Source organism: Trichomycterus rosablanca, chromosome 7, assembly GCF_030014385.1.
Source record: "Trichomycterus rosablanca isolate fTriRos1 chromosome 7, fTriRos1.hap1, whole genome shotgun sequence".
Classification (NCBI taxonomy): domain Eukaryota; kingdom Metazoa; phylum Chordata; class Actinopteri; order Siluriformes; family Trichomycteridae; genus Trichomycterus; species Trichomycterus rosablanca.
In genome coordinates, this window is record NC_085994.1 from 25,742,153 (window position 1) to 25,755,886 (window position 13,734).

The 13,734-nt window shown below is 35.6% G+C and overlaps 1 protein-coding gene across 2 annotated transcripts in view; it reads right to left on the bottom strand.

Moving 5' to 3' along the window:
* cdk11b (cyclin dependent kinase 11B) overlaps positions 1 to 6,611 on the bottom strand; it is a 43,194-nt gene extending 36,583 nt beyond the window's left edge. Inside the window, exons 1-5 of one of the 2 annotated variants that reach the window (XM_062999173.1) lie at positions 6,568 to 6,611; positions 4,779 to 4,909; positions 3,003 to 3,118; positions 1,294 to 1,421; positions 1,056 to 1,200 (exon numbers count right to left, since the gene is read on the bottom strand). In XM_062999173.1, coding sequence (XP_062855243.1) covers positions 1,056 to 1,200; positions 1,294 to 1,421; positions 3,003 to 3,118; positions 4,779 to 4,889 — 500 coding nt within the window. In that variant the 5' untranslated portion in view covers positions 4,890 to 4,909; positions 6,568 to 6,611. Of the gene's footprint in view, positions 1 to 1,055; positions 1,204 to 1,293; positions 1,422 to 3,002; positions 3,119 to 4,778; positions 4,910 to 6,567 lie in introns of both variants that reach the window. The other variant, XM_062999172.1, reaches the window with a different exon arrangement.
* Between the last annotated feature and the right edge of the window lie 7,123 nt (positions 6,612 to 13,734).

Genomic DNA, 13,734 nt, shown 5'->3' on the forward strand with positions numbered 1-13,734 from the left:
CTCAGCATTCTTCTTCCTCCAAACACGACGAGTTAAGTTTTTACCAAAAAGTTCCATTTTGGTTTCATCTGACCACATGATATTCTCCCAATCCTCTTCTGGATCATCCATATGCTCTCTGGCAAACTTCAGACGGGCCTGGACATGTACTGGCTTAAGCAGGGGGACACGCCTGGCACTGCAGGATTTGAGTCCCTCTCGGCGTAGTGTGTTACTGATGGTAGCCTTTGTTACTTTGGTCCCAGCTCTCTGCAGGTCATTCATCAGGTCCCTCCGTGTAGTTCTGGGATTTTTGCTCACCGTTCTCATGATCATTTTGACCCCACGGGATGAGATCTTGCGTGGGGCCCCAGATCGAGGGAGATTATCTTGTCTTGTATGTCTTCCATTTTCTTACAATTGCTCCCACAGTTGATTTATTCACACCAACCTGCTTGCCTATTGTAGATTCACTCTTTCCAGCCTGGTGCAGGTCTACAATTTTCTTCCTGGTGTCCTTCGACAGCTCTTTGGTCTTGGCCATGGTTGAGTTTGGAGTCTGACTGTTTGAGGCTGTGGACAGGTGTCTTTTATACAGATAACGAGGTCAAACAGGTGCCATTAATACAGGTAACGAGTGAAGGACAGAAGAGCTTCTGAAAGAAGAAGTTACAGGTCTGTGAGAGCCAGAAATCTTGCTTGTTTGTGGGTGACCAAATACTTATTTTCCACCATAATTTACAAATCAATTCTTTAAAAATCCTACAATGTGATTTCCTGGATTTTTTTTCTCATTTTGTCTCTCATAGTTGAAGTGTACCTATGATGAAAATTACAGACCTCTCTCATCTTTCTAAGTAGGAGAACTTGCACAATCAGTGGCTGACAAAATACTTTTTGGCCCCACTGTATATTCAGCATTTTATTCCTTCTGTTACTACATATTAGGGTCAATGTGCAATTTGGTAGGCTAGTTTTTGGGTCTGTGAATGCTTAAAATTTTCCCATATAAATTAACAGTAATTGCAGTTAAGAGTATTTAATCTCTGTATGCTAATTGTGTGGGTGTATGAGACCTTTCTCTACGCGAGTGTGCCCTGGCCTGATCCCGTCGTTTCTGTCTTTCATAGTCTCTGTGAGATTTGCTGTCTTCTTGCCACTGTCGTTTGCGTCTCTCGTTATCCCGTTCCTTTATTTTGTCCTTCACTCGCATGTGTTTGCCTGCTTTGGAGAGAATATTTTGCTTCACTAAATGCAGTAACAAAAAACTGTTTAAAAGCTACTACAGGTTTTACAACTGAAAAAGGTAGCTACCTCCTTCTGCAGAGTGACTCCTGTGTCTCCTTTTATCCTTTCGCTTCTCTTCTTTCCTGTGATATGATTTGTCCTTCCGTGACATCTGTTGTGGAGGTTTTATTGCCAGGGATTCATCTTCCTCCCCTCTGTAAAAGAAACAAAGGACAGGTGTTAAGCATTTTTATTAAAATACATATTTGGAAAAGTTTTTTTTTTATTTATTTTTTTATTTTTTAAGACCAGTGGTTGCCAAACCAGTGGTTGAAAAAATGCAGATTTGTTATATGTCAGACTCAATGCTGCCTTATGCATTACAGGGTCATGGAGGTAGCTTTACGTAGATCAGTAACCACTGATTAGTAACCATGTGTAAATAGCAGTATGTAGAGGTTAAACTATGCTGCTTAACTAAAAAAATTAGAGTGTCCAACATTGCTAAAGGGACAGTGGTAGCTCAGTGGGTAGAGCTCTGGACTATCAATCGAAAGGTTATGTCATTGTACTGTACACATGTATATGTATCTATGTAAAAGAAAAACATTCTGTTCTATAAACTGGAAAATGTACTAAATAGTATACCAAATTAGTACTTGGTATAGAATACTTTAGTACAGTAGTATGTACTCTGGAAATAAGCATTTAGTATGTGGTAAAACTATAAGATGATGCATTAAAACTTCACCACACAGAACTAATCAAACCATGTGTTTTTGTTCGCTTTGTTTAACTAGAGCACATGCTGAAACAGGAAAGGGCCTTCTCCAAACTGGTGCCACAAAGCTGGTAGCATCTAATTAGTTTTATAAAAATTAATGTGCTTTCATTCACCTGTAAGCAGTGAATGTGGCCAAAACAATCAAATTTGTGTGCAAGTTTTGAGGATTTGTGTGTGGGACGCATGATCCTGTAGCATGCATGTTCCTAGGAACCGCAGCATCATTGTCGCATGTCGCTTTTTGGAAGTAATTTATAATGCAACAAAAGTACAAGGGGGTCTCTGTAGTGGCTGTACGATTGCTTCTACTCTGTTAGTGTTTTTATCTCTGGTACACTTCGTGTAAGTGTGTTTATCTCTGGTCTGTCATGGCAGAGCAGTTAAATCAAATCTAGCAGAGTTACAGCTATTTCAGCTCTACAAACGTATTAAGAATGCTTTGCCAGCTCTATTAACTCTGACAAGGAGTCAAAAAGCATTTGTTTAAAACCTCCACACTAGTGGAAGAACACACATTAGTTATGGACACTAAGAAACAGCAATGGCCTCACATTACTATTAGTGTTTATGCACTTGCATCAAGTGTTTTTCTTGAATAAGATGATATTTCTGGAAGATTTGGTTAAGACCAAAGTCTTTTTATATGTTTGTATTAATATAAAAACAAATATCAAAAAAGCACATGAAGTACCACCAGTAGCAGCTTTAATATCATCTGCATATGCTGTACTAATGCTAAAACTGTTTGTGTCTTTCCTCAGTCAGGGTGGGGGTGTGCAGCAGTAATGACTAGATTGGGATGGAAATACAAAAAAACAAATACAGAAAAAAACTGCAGTGAGGGTTTTGTTTTAAATTATTTTTCTCTCAAAACATAATAAGAAGAATAACCAAATCCATTAAAGTACTTTCAACATGGGTCATTTGGTGGAGAAGATAATGGTAAGTGAACTATAGCAAGCAGTACTATACATAATACTACATCCGTAGTTATGATGGATACGTGAAATACCTGTCTTCAGTCGAGTCCTCACGGACATATGGAGAATTGCGTATTGTTATTTCCATCCTGTGGTCTCGTAGCTCTCCTTCTTCTGGAGTGTCCCTTTTGGATTCCCTTTCATCCGTCTGGAAGAGGAAGCACCATAATTAAAACGCACAATTTATTTATTTAGATGTTTTACGCCATGTTTACACAATGGTTATATTTATGGCAGGAAAGGGTAGGTAATTTTTATATCAGTCTATAGCCCTTGTCAAGCGTTGTTTTAGTATGTTGTTTTATATGTGTTCATTTAGACCAATTTTTCAAGAATTTGAGGATTGTTTCTACTTTGTCTCAGTTTTTAAAAAAAATTTCGTAGTTTTTGGTATTGCTATACATTGTCGTTTTTGTCGTATTTGGGGCATTCGTTCAGTATATGTTTGATTGAAATAGGTATTTGGCAAATATCGCAGAGTGAGGTAGCTTCCACCCTTACAAGACAGGAATATGTTAATTATGTGTGTGTCCAATGCGGCATCTGGTGTAGACCACCTGATCAATACATTTCTCTGGTTGTAGGGGCTGCATTTCTGGCAGTGGTGTTGGCGATATTGTCCGAATTTATGGAATCGTAAACGCTGAAAAGTACAGACAGGTTTTAATTCACCATGCCATTCCTTCTGGAAAGCACCTAATTGTAATGGTTGTATTTTTCAGCATGAACATGATCCCAAGCACACTGCTAATACAGTGAAAAGTAATAAAACCCTGAGAGCCATGGACTGAGTCCAAACCTGAATATTATAGAGGCAGTATAAAATCATCATTTGGGCAGCCAAAATCTAAAGAAATCTGGGGAGTGCTGAAATAAGTCTGGTATAATATACCAGAAGATTATCTCAGAAAACTTCAGGACAGTCTCCGGAAAAGAGTTTAAGATAAATAAATAAATACTGTCTTTTGCCTCACAAATGATTTGTGGACTAAATTAGCCAAGAGGAAGCCAACTTATATTAATGACAATATATTTGTAATAAGACTTTTAAGACAATTCAGGACCATTGTTTGTTTGTTTCTTAACGCCATGCCAGCTACTAATGCTATTTTCATGGCAGGATGAAGGTTTTGAGTCAGTCAGCTTATTTATCTTCCTTTATTTACAAGAAACTAGAGGGATTGTTATGGATCAATGTAAGTGAAGTGTTTATCTAAAGTACTGTTATTTATTAGTGCTTCCAGGAATCAAAGAAGTTTTTGGGAAAAGACTGTGGTGAAGACTCCTCCAAAGCTTTTAGTGAAATCAAATTGTCAGCTTGGCCTCCTTTTGGTAGCCAGGAGTTTGTAGGTAGAAGTGGTTTTGTGTGTCCAATACAACATGTTAATGCAGTGTCAGAAGTGACTAGTAAATCAATATAGTAAGGCTACTGTTATCAATAAAAGGGCGGCACGGTGGCTTAGTGGGTAGCACTGTCGCCTCACAGCAAGAAGGTCCTGGGTTCAAACCCCAGGTGGGGCGGTCCGGGTCCTTTCTGTGTGGAGTTTGCATGTTCTCCCCGTGTCTGCGTGGGTTTATTCCGGGTGCTCCGGTTTCCTTCCACAGTCCAAAGACATGCAAGTAAGGTGAATTGAAGATACTAAATTTTCCATGACTGTGTTTGATATAACCTTGTGAATCGAATAAACTTGTGTAATGAATAACTACCGTTCCTGTCATGAATGTAACCAATGTGTAAAAACATGACGTTAAAATCCTAATAAACAAACAAGTTATCAATAAAAGTGATGCTATTTTGTAAAACATACATTTTTCAGGCGCTTTGAATCAGTCTTCTCTTCGAGCTCTCGTCTGCGCTTTTTTTCTTGTAAAATTTCATCAAGCGTTTTTACTTTCCAGCTGTCTTTTTCGTCCCCCATCAGCTCCAGGTCACCACCAGCTGCAAAACATGAAAAATAAACCAATAATAGTTTGTGTAGTCATCTTGTTTTCTTTGCCTGATTCTTATCCTTGTTTTCTAACTACTCCATTCAAAGACTATTAGGTGTAATAGCTGTAAAAGGTAGATTAACCAAACACTAAACAAAAAGGATATGCTAATACCTACAATTATAATTACTTTTTTCTGGTCAGAATTAATCACATGAATAACTTCAATTTATTTATTTTTCATCTACTAATCTGTGTGTGTCCAATAGAAAACTCTTTCGTAACAGTTCTGTAGGTCAGAGTCTAGGATATAGTACACATGTAAAATGCAGCAGATATAATCTGGCATCAAGACCTTAGTGACTTTAAAAAGGTTCAAATTGTTATGGCCAGACAACTGAGCTGAAGCATCTTCAAAACAGTAAGGTGTGCTCACAGGCAGCTGGTCAGTGGTCCGAGGAGGAACAAGGTCATGAAAGCTTGCGCTTCGTCAGACAGCATTGACTCTCTTATTGAAGGCTATGGCTTTGCAGATAGTTTTAATAGTGGTAAATAATGGTAAAGGACAAAGTGAATGAGTCACAACACACAGTTAATCACAGACATGACTGGCTATGTCTTGGGGGTGGACAAAGACCTGTGATAAATTGGCGCCCTGTCCAGGGTATTTTTTGCCTTGGATTCAGTTTTTCATGGTGGAACCGAACGCGCCACGACACTGACCAGAATTAAATGGTTGATTAAAATAAAAAAATGTTAAAGTACGTTTAACATTTGAAAACTAATGCAATAAAACTTATGTTTTTGCATTAGTGACAACGTGTTTGTTTAAAAATCCAGCAACACTTGGATGTGTACGGCGAGAAATTAATTTATTGCTTGTGTATTTTTTCGTTATTGAAAACTACATACTAGTATAGTATAACTGTTTTAATGGTATTTTCTTGCATTTTGCTTGTTTCGAACATGTTTTGACAGAAAACCACTGTAACAATCTGGCAGCCCATGTAGTAAAATCACAAGAACGTTGTAAATTGTTTGGTTAACAATACAACCACTAAAATTCGTGTAGAGTGTGTGTAAACTTTTGTGTATCTGTAGCTTTTTATTAAAAAAAAAAAAAAGCTACAGATACTGCTGGACCCAAACGAACTTGGCATTATGCTAGCTATTTAAGCTAACCACGTCGAAAATTCTTTTGTAAAACATAATATACTAAAAGCCGAACTAAACTCGCCCCACTGGTAAGTAAAAGTATACTTAAACTAAACTTTTAGTTTAGTAAGACAAGTACCAACATTAGCGTGACGCTCTAAGCATGTTTTCTTTACACAGAAACTGTAGTTTAGCTAGCAGAACATGACACGGGCTGTCTCAAATGCCACAATAATTACTTCACAAGTGCACTAACTAGTGTATGACGTCATAGCCGTTACACTAGGACTAGTGCACTAAAGTACTTGGCAGAATCAGTTTGGTATACAGCCTCATTTGTTCAAATGTGGTCAGCCAGCTAATGCGTTTATAAAACACAGAACACACACTGTTCAATTTATAAAAGATAAACACTGGTAAATAGTTATTAAACTAATATATATTATACAAAATGGATATAAAAAGAATATGTATATGTATATGAATATGTATGTTATAAAACAATTTACAAACCTGAAAGTAATTCGGCGCGTTTCAAACCACCGGAAAAACAAATGACTTCTTTTCAGCCTCTACCGAAGTATTTCCCGGTCAAAGTTTAGAGCAAGTGAGAAATAAGTGCTCTCTAGTGGTTATATGTATAGTCACTGTTGAACATCATATTACAAAAAATCGACTGTAATTTGATTCAGCTTCGAAAAAGTTCACATATATAATCTTTTAAAGAGTGTATACACACCCCCTCTAACCCTTTGACTTTTTGCGTTGTGGATTTTAATGCATATAATTGCCATTTTTATCCGTGTATTTGTACTTTTATGCTTATATTATATATCTTTGTACTTCTGGGCAACATGGGCAAAAAACGAGTCAACCCCAAATTCATTTTAATAGTCTTATTTAAAAAAACTTTTTTTTGTCTATAATTGTTGAAACTGCTGTTTTCAGGTTGCCCTGCAAGTCTTTTCATATGACTTCTGGCTTCTCTTTTATTTTTACTATAATTAGTCTGAGATTATAATATTGATACACACATGAACATGGTACATGTTTAGGATTGTTATAGTAATGAAGTTTAGATCAGGGCTTAACATGTTTATTTAGATTTGTTATAGTAATGTAGTGTAGATCAGGGTTTAACATGTTTATTTAGATTTGTTATAGTAATGTAGTGTAGATCAGGGTTTAACATGTTTATTTAGATTTGTTATAGTAATGTAGTGTAGATCAGGGTTTAACATGTTTATTTAGATTTGTTATAGTAATGTAGTGTAGATCAGGGTTTAACATGTTTATTTAGAATTGTTATGGTAATGTAGTGTAGATCAGGGTTTAACATGTTTATTTAGGCTTGTTATAGTAATGTAGTGTAGATCAGGGTTTAACATGTTTATTTATAATTGTTATGGTAATGTAGTGTAGATCAGGGTTTAACATGTTTATTTAGATTTGTTATAGTAATGTAGTGTAGATCAGGGTTTAACATGTTTATTTAGATTTGTTATGGTAATGTAGTGTAGATCAGGGTTTAACATGTTTATTTAGGCTTGTTATAGTAATGTAGTGTAGATCAGGGTTTAACATGTTTATTTAGAATTGTTATAGTAATGTGTAGATCAGGGCTTAACATGTTTATTTAGAATTGTTATGGTAATGTAGTGTAGATCAGGGTTTAACATGTTTATTTAGGGCTGTTATAGTAATGTAGTGTAGATCAGGGTTTAACATGTTTATTTAGGCTTGTTATGGTAATGTAGTGTAGATCAGGGTTTAACATGTTTATTTAGGATTGTTATGGTAATGTAGTGTAGATCAGGGTTTAACATGTTTATTTAGGATTGTTATAGTAATGTAGTGTAGATCAGGGTTTAACGTTTATTTAGAATTGTTATAGTAATGTAGTGTAGATCAGGGCTTAACATGTTTATTTAGGCTTGTTATAGTAATGTAGTGTAGATCAGGGTTTAACATGTTTATTTAGGATTGTTATAGTAATGTAGTGTAGATCAGGGTTTAACGTTTATTTAGAATTGTTATGGTAATGTAGTGTAGATCAGGGTTTAACATGTTTATTTAGGCTTGTTATAGTAATGTAGTGTAGATCAGGGTTTAACATGTTTATTTAGATTTGTTATGGTAATGTAGTGTAGATCAGGGTTTAACATGTTTATTTAGGCTTGTTATAGTAATGTAGTGTAGATCAGGGCTTAACATGTTTATTTAGAATTGTTATGGTAATGTAGTGTAGATCAGGGTTTAACATGTTTATTTAGGGATGTTATAGTAATGTAGTGTAGATCAAGGTTTAACATGTTTATTTAGGCTTGTTATGGTAATGTAGTGTAGATCATGGTTTAACATGTTTATTTAGGATTGTTATGGTAATGTAGTGTAGATCAGGGTTTAACATGTTTATTTAGGCTTGTTATAGTAATGTAGTGTAGATCAGGGTTTAACATGTTTATTTAGATTTGTTATAGTAATGTAGTGTAGATCAGGGTTTAACTTGTTTATTTAGGATTGTTATAGTAATGTAGTGTAGATCAGGGTTTAACATGTTTATTTAGATTTGTTATAGTAATGTAGTGTAGATCAGGGTTTAACATGTTTATTTAGATTTGTTATAGTAATGTAGTGTAGATCAGGGTTTAACATGTTTATTTAGATTTGTTATAGTAATGTAGTGTAGATCAGGGTTTAACATGTTTATTTAGAATTGTTATGGTAATGTAGTGTAGATCAGGGTTTAACATGTTTATTTAGGCTTGTTATAGTAATGTAGTGTAGATCAGGGTTTAACATGTTTATTTAGAATTGTTATGGTAATGTAGTGTAGATCAGGGTTTAACATGTTTATTTAGATTTGTTATAGTAATGTAGTGTAGATCAAGGTTTAACATGTTTATTTAGATTTGTTATGGTAATGTAGTGTAGATCAGGGTTTAACATGTTTATTTAGGCTTGTTATAGTAATGTAGTGTAGATCAGGGTTTAACATGTTTATTTAGAATTGTTATAGTAATGTGTAGATCAGGGCTTAACATGTTTATTTAGAATTGTTATGGTAATGTAGTGTAGATCAGGGTTTAACATGTTTATTTAGGGCTGTTATAGTAATGTAGTGTAGATCAGGGTTTAACATGTTTATTTAGGCTTGTTATGGTAATGTAGTGTAGATCAGGGTTTAACATGTTTATTTAGGATTGTTATGGTAATGTAGTGTAGATCAGGGTTTAACATGTTTATTTAGGATTGTTATAGTAATGTAGTGTAGATCAGGGTTTAACGTTTATTTAGAATTGTTATAGTAATGTAGTGTAGATCAGGGCTTAACATGTTTATTTAGGCTTGTTATAGTAATGTAGTGTAGATCAGGGTTTAACATGTTTATTTAGGATTGTTATAGTAATGTAGTGTAGATCAGGGTTTAACGTTTATTTAGAATTGTTATGGTAATGTAGTGTAGATCAGGGTTTAACATGTTTATTTAGGCTTGTTATAGTAATGTAGTGTAGATCAGGGTTTAACATGTTTATTTAGATTTGTTATGGTAATGTAGTGTAGATCAGGGTTTAACATGTTTATTTAGGCTTGTTATAGTAATGTAGTGTAGATCAGGGCTTAACATGTTTATTTAGAATTGTTATGGTAATGTAGTGTAGATCAGGGTTTAACATGTTTATTTAGGGATGTTATAGTAATGTAGTGTAGATCAAGGTTTAACATGTTTATTTAGGCTTGTTATGGTAATGTAGTGTAGATCAGGGTTTAACATGTTTATTTAGGATTGTTATGGTAATGTAGTGTAGATCAGGGTTTAACATGTTTATTTAGGCTTGTTATAGTAATGTAGTGTAGATCAGGGTTTAACATGTTTATTTAGGCTTGTTATAGTAATGTAGTGTAGATCAGGGTTTAACATGTTTATTTAGAATTGTTATAGTAATGTAGTGTAGATCAGGGCTTAACATGTTTATTTAGGCTTGTTATAGTAATGTAGTGTAGATCAGGGTTTAACATGTTTATTTAGAATTGTTATAGTAATGTAGTGTAGATCAGGGCTTAACATGTTTATTTAGAATTGTTATGGTAATGTAGTGTAGATCAGGGTTTAACATGTTTATTTAGGCTTGTTATAGTAATGTAGTGTAGATCAGGGTTTAACATGTTTATTTAGGCTTGTTATAGTAATGTAGTGTAGATCAGGGTTTAACATGTTTATTTAGGCTTGTTATAGTAATGTAGTGTAGATCAGGGTTTAACATGTTTATTTAGAATTGTTATGGTAATATAGTGTAGATCAGGGTTTAACATGTTTATTTAGAATTGTTATAGTAATGTAGTGTAGATCAAGGCTTAACATGTTTATTTAGAATTGTTATGGTAATGTAATGTAGATCAGGGTTTAACATGTTTATTTAGGCTTGTTATAGTAATGTAGTGTAGATCAGGGTTTAACATGTTTATTTAGGATTGTTATAGTAATGTAGTGTAGATCAGGGTTAAATATGTTTATTTAGGGTTGTTATAGTAATGTAGTGTAGATCAGGGTTAAATATAATAATAATAATAATACATTTTATTTATATAGCGCTTTTCAAGATACTCAAAGACGCTTTACATAAGACAAATAATCAAAACAAATACGTACATACACCATACAAATCATAGTACAAAATCAAAATAGTACATCAACATCAAGAATAATTAAGATAAAAACAAAGAGAGCAGCATAAGACAGTTCATTAAAAATTAGCTAAATTATGAGAGAGAACAACAAATATAGAACAATTTCTTAAAATTAGACAGAAACAGGACAGATTTACATGCAATCAGGAAACTGAAAACTTTACAAGTTTTAGGATCTAGGACTTCACATTTCTGTCGTGATCTAAGTATAAAAACTATTAAAAAGAATAGCAAAAATAAAAGCATTTATTTTGTGTTGTTACAAGTTAAATGCCACTCTGAATAGATGAGTTTTGAGAAGTGACTTGAATTTGGACAGGTCAGGACAATCTCGTAGGTGTTTGGGGAGAGCATTCCATAAAGATGGAGCAGCTATGGAAAAGGCCCTGTCACCCCAGGTCCGGTGCTTGGTCCTAGAGGGTATGGACAGTAGGTTAGCCTCAGAAGAGCGAAGGCTACGGGAGGGAATGTGCTGATGGAGCAGGTCGGTGAGGTAGGATGGGGCCTGATTATGGAGAGCTTTGTGAGTGAATAGAAGAATTTTGAATTGAATGCGTTGAGCAACGGGAAGCCAATGAAGTTTTTGTAGAACAGGTGTAATATGATCACGGGAGCGAGTATGAGTAAGGAGGCGAGCAGCTGAATTCTGGATATACTGAAGTTTTTTTAGGATTTTGTTAGATGTACCATAAAGGATGCTATTGCAATAATCAATTCTGGATGTAATAAAAGCATGAATCAAGGTTTCGGCGGCAGAAAAGGAGAGTGATGGACGTAGACGTGCTATGTTTTTTAGATGAAAGAAAGCAGTTTTGGTGATGTGATTTACATGGCGGTCAAAAGAGAGGTTGCTATCAAAAATTACACCAAGATTTCGGATGTTAGAAGACGGAGACAAAGTGTCATTATCAATGGTAATTTGAAAAATTTTTGTGGTTTTTGCCAGGGTTGTAGGACCTACGATGATCATATCTGATTTTTCACAGTTTAATTTGAGGAAATTAGCTTTCATCCACAATTTCATTTCAGTGATGCAATTTGTCAGAGTGGAGTGAAGTTCAGTATTAATGGATTTGGAGGAGATGTAAAGCTGAATATCATCAGCATAGCAGTGGAAATGTAAACCATGCCGACGTATGATGTCACCAAGGGGGAGCATATAAAGAATAAACAAAAGGGGACCTAACACTGAGCCTTGGGGAACGCCTTGGGACAGTGGAGCAATGGCAGAACTACAATTGTTGATATTAACAAACTGTTGTCTGTTTATGAGATATGACCTTAACCACAAAAGGGCAGTACCAGTGATGTTGACAGAGGATTCAAGGCGGGACAGAAGAATGGAGTGATTAATGGTGTCAAAAGCTGCAGTAAGATCAAGGAGGACGAGAATATTAATTTGTCCAGAGTCTGAGGAAAGAAGAAGGTCATTTGTGACTTTGAGGAGGGCTGACTCAGTGCTGTGCTGGGGGCGGAAACCAGACTGAAATGATTCAAATAGATTATTGGAATTTAGGTGATCTTTGAGCTGTGAGGCAACAACACGTTCCAGTATTTTCGACAGAAATGGAAGATTGGAAATGGGCCGAAAGTTACTCATAATGTTAGAGTCAAGTCCAGGTTTTTTAAGTATGGGAGTAACAGCAGCCAATTTGAGTGATTGAGGGACTGAGCCAGAACTAAGAGAGGAATTGATTATCTCTGTGATAAGTGATGAGATAACTGGAAAACAACCCTTAACAAGTTTTGATGGAGCAGGATCCAAAACACAAGTGGAGCTTCGCATCCCTGTTAAGATCTCAGATAGGTCCAAAAGAGACACAGGTGAGAACTGAGACAGAGGCTGGGTAATAAATTGAGATGAGATAGGCGGAGAAACAGAGATGACAGGGGAAACTGTCAGAAAATTGTGGATATTCTCAACTTTTGTTTGAAAAAATGAGAGGTAAGAGTTACACTTGTCAACTGTAAAGGAATTGGTAGTATTGTCAATTGGTTTGAGAAGTTTATTTATTGTGGAAAAGAGAGTCTTAGGATTTGTTGATCCAGCATGTATGAGTTCGGAATAGTAAGTGGATCGGGCTGCCGTAAGAGCGTCTTTGTAATGTTGAAGATAATCAGAATAAATCTGATAATGTACTGTTAGACCGGTTTTCTTATAAAGTCTTTCAAGCTGGCGTTTACGGGATTTCATTTGGTGAAGCTCAATTGTGTACCATGGTGCGGAATGACTAAATGAAACAAATTTGGTTCTCAAAGGAGCCAGCTCATCAAGACATGAGGCGAGTATGTCATTATAGTAATCGACAAGGTCAGATGAATTACTAGACAGTACAGGACAGACAGACATCTTTTTAACAAGAGAATCTGAGAAAGCAGAGGGAGAGATATATTGAAGATTCCTGAAGGATATTTTACGTTTAGCTCTAGTGATGGGCCTAGTGACCTCAATGTCCATGATGATTGTCAAATGATCAGAGACAGTAAGGTCATGGCTGGACGGCTGATGAACTAGGACACCAGTAGAGCAGACAAGGTCAAGAGTATGACCTTTTTTATGAGTTGGAAAATGTATATGTTGTGTGAAATTAAAACACTGTAACAATTCCAAAAATTCCCTGGCAAATTTACAGTTGTTGTCATCAATATGGATGTTAAAATCACCCATAAGCAGTACAGAGGATGAGAGGGCACTAAGCTGGGTTAAAAAATCTGAAAAATCAGAGAGAAAGGAAGCGTTTGGCTTTGGCGGACGATAAACTACAGCAGTGACCAGAGGAGTAGGCCCTGACAACTTGAAAGCCAGGTGTTCAAAAGAAAGAGCAGCAGGAAAAGACAAAGTGGTTATTTTAATATCATCCCTATAGACTGCAGCAACACCACCACCTCGCCCTTCCATACGAGGTTCATCAATATACGAGTATCCCATTGGCGTGGTCTGATTTAACATAAAATAATCCAAGGGTTTATGCCAAGTTTCAGTGAGACAGA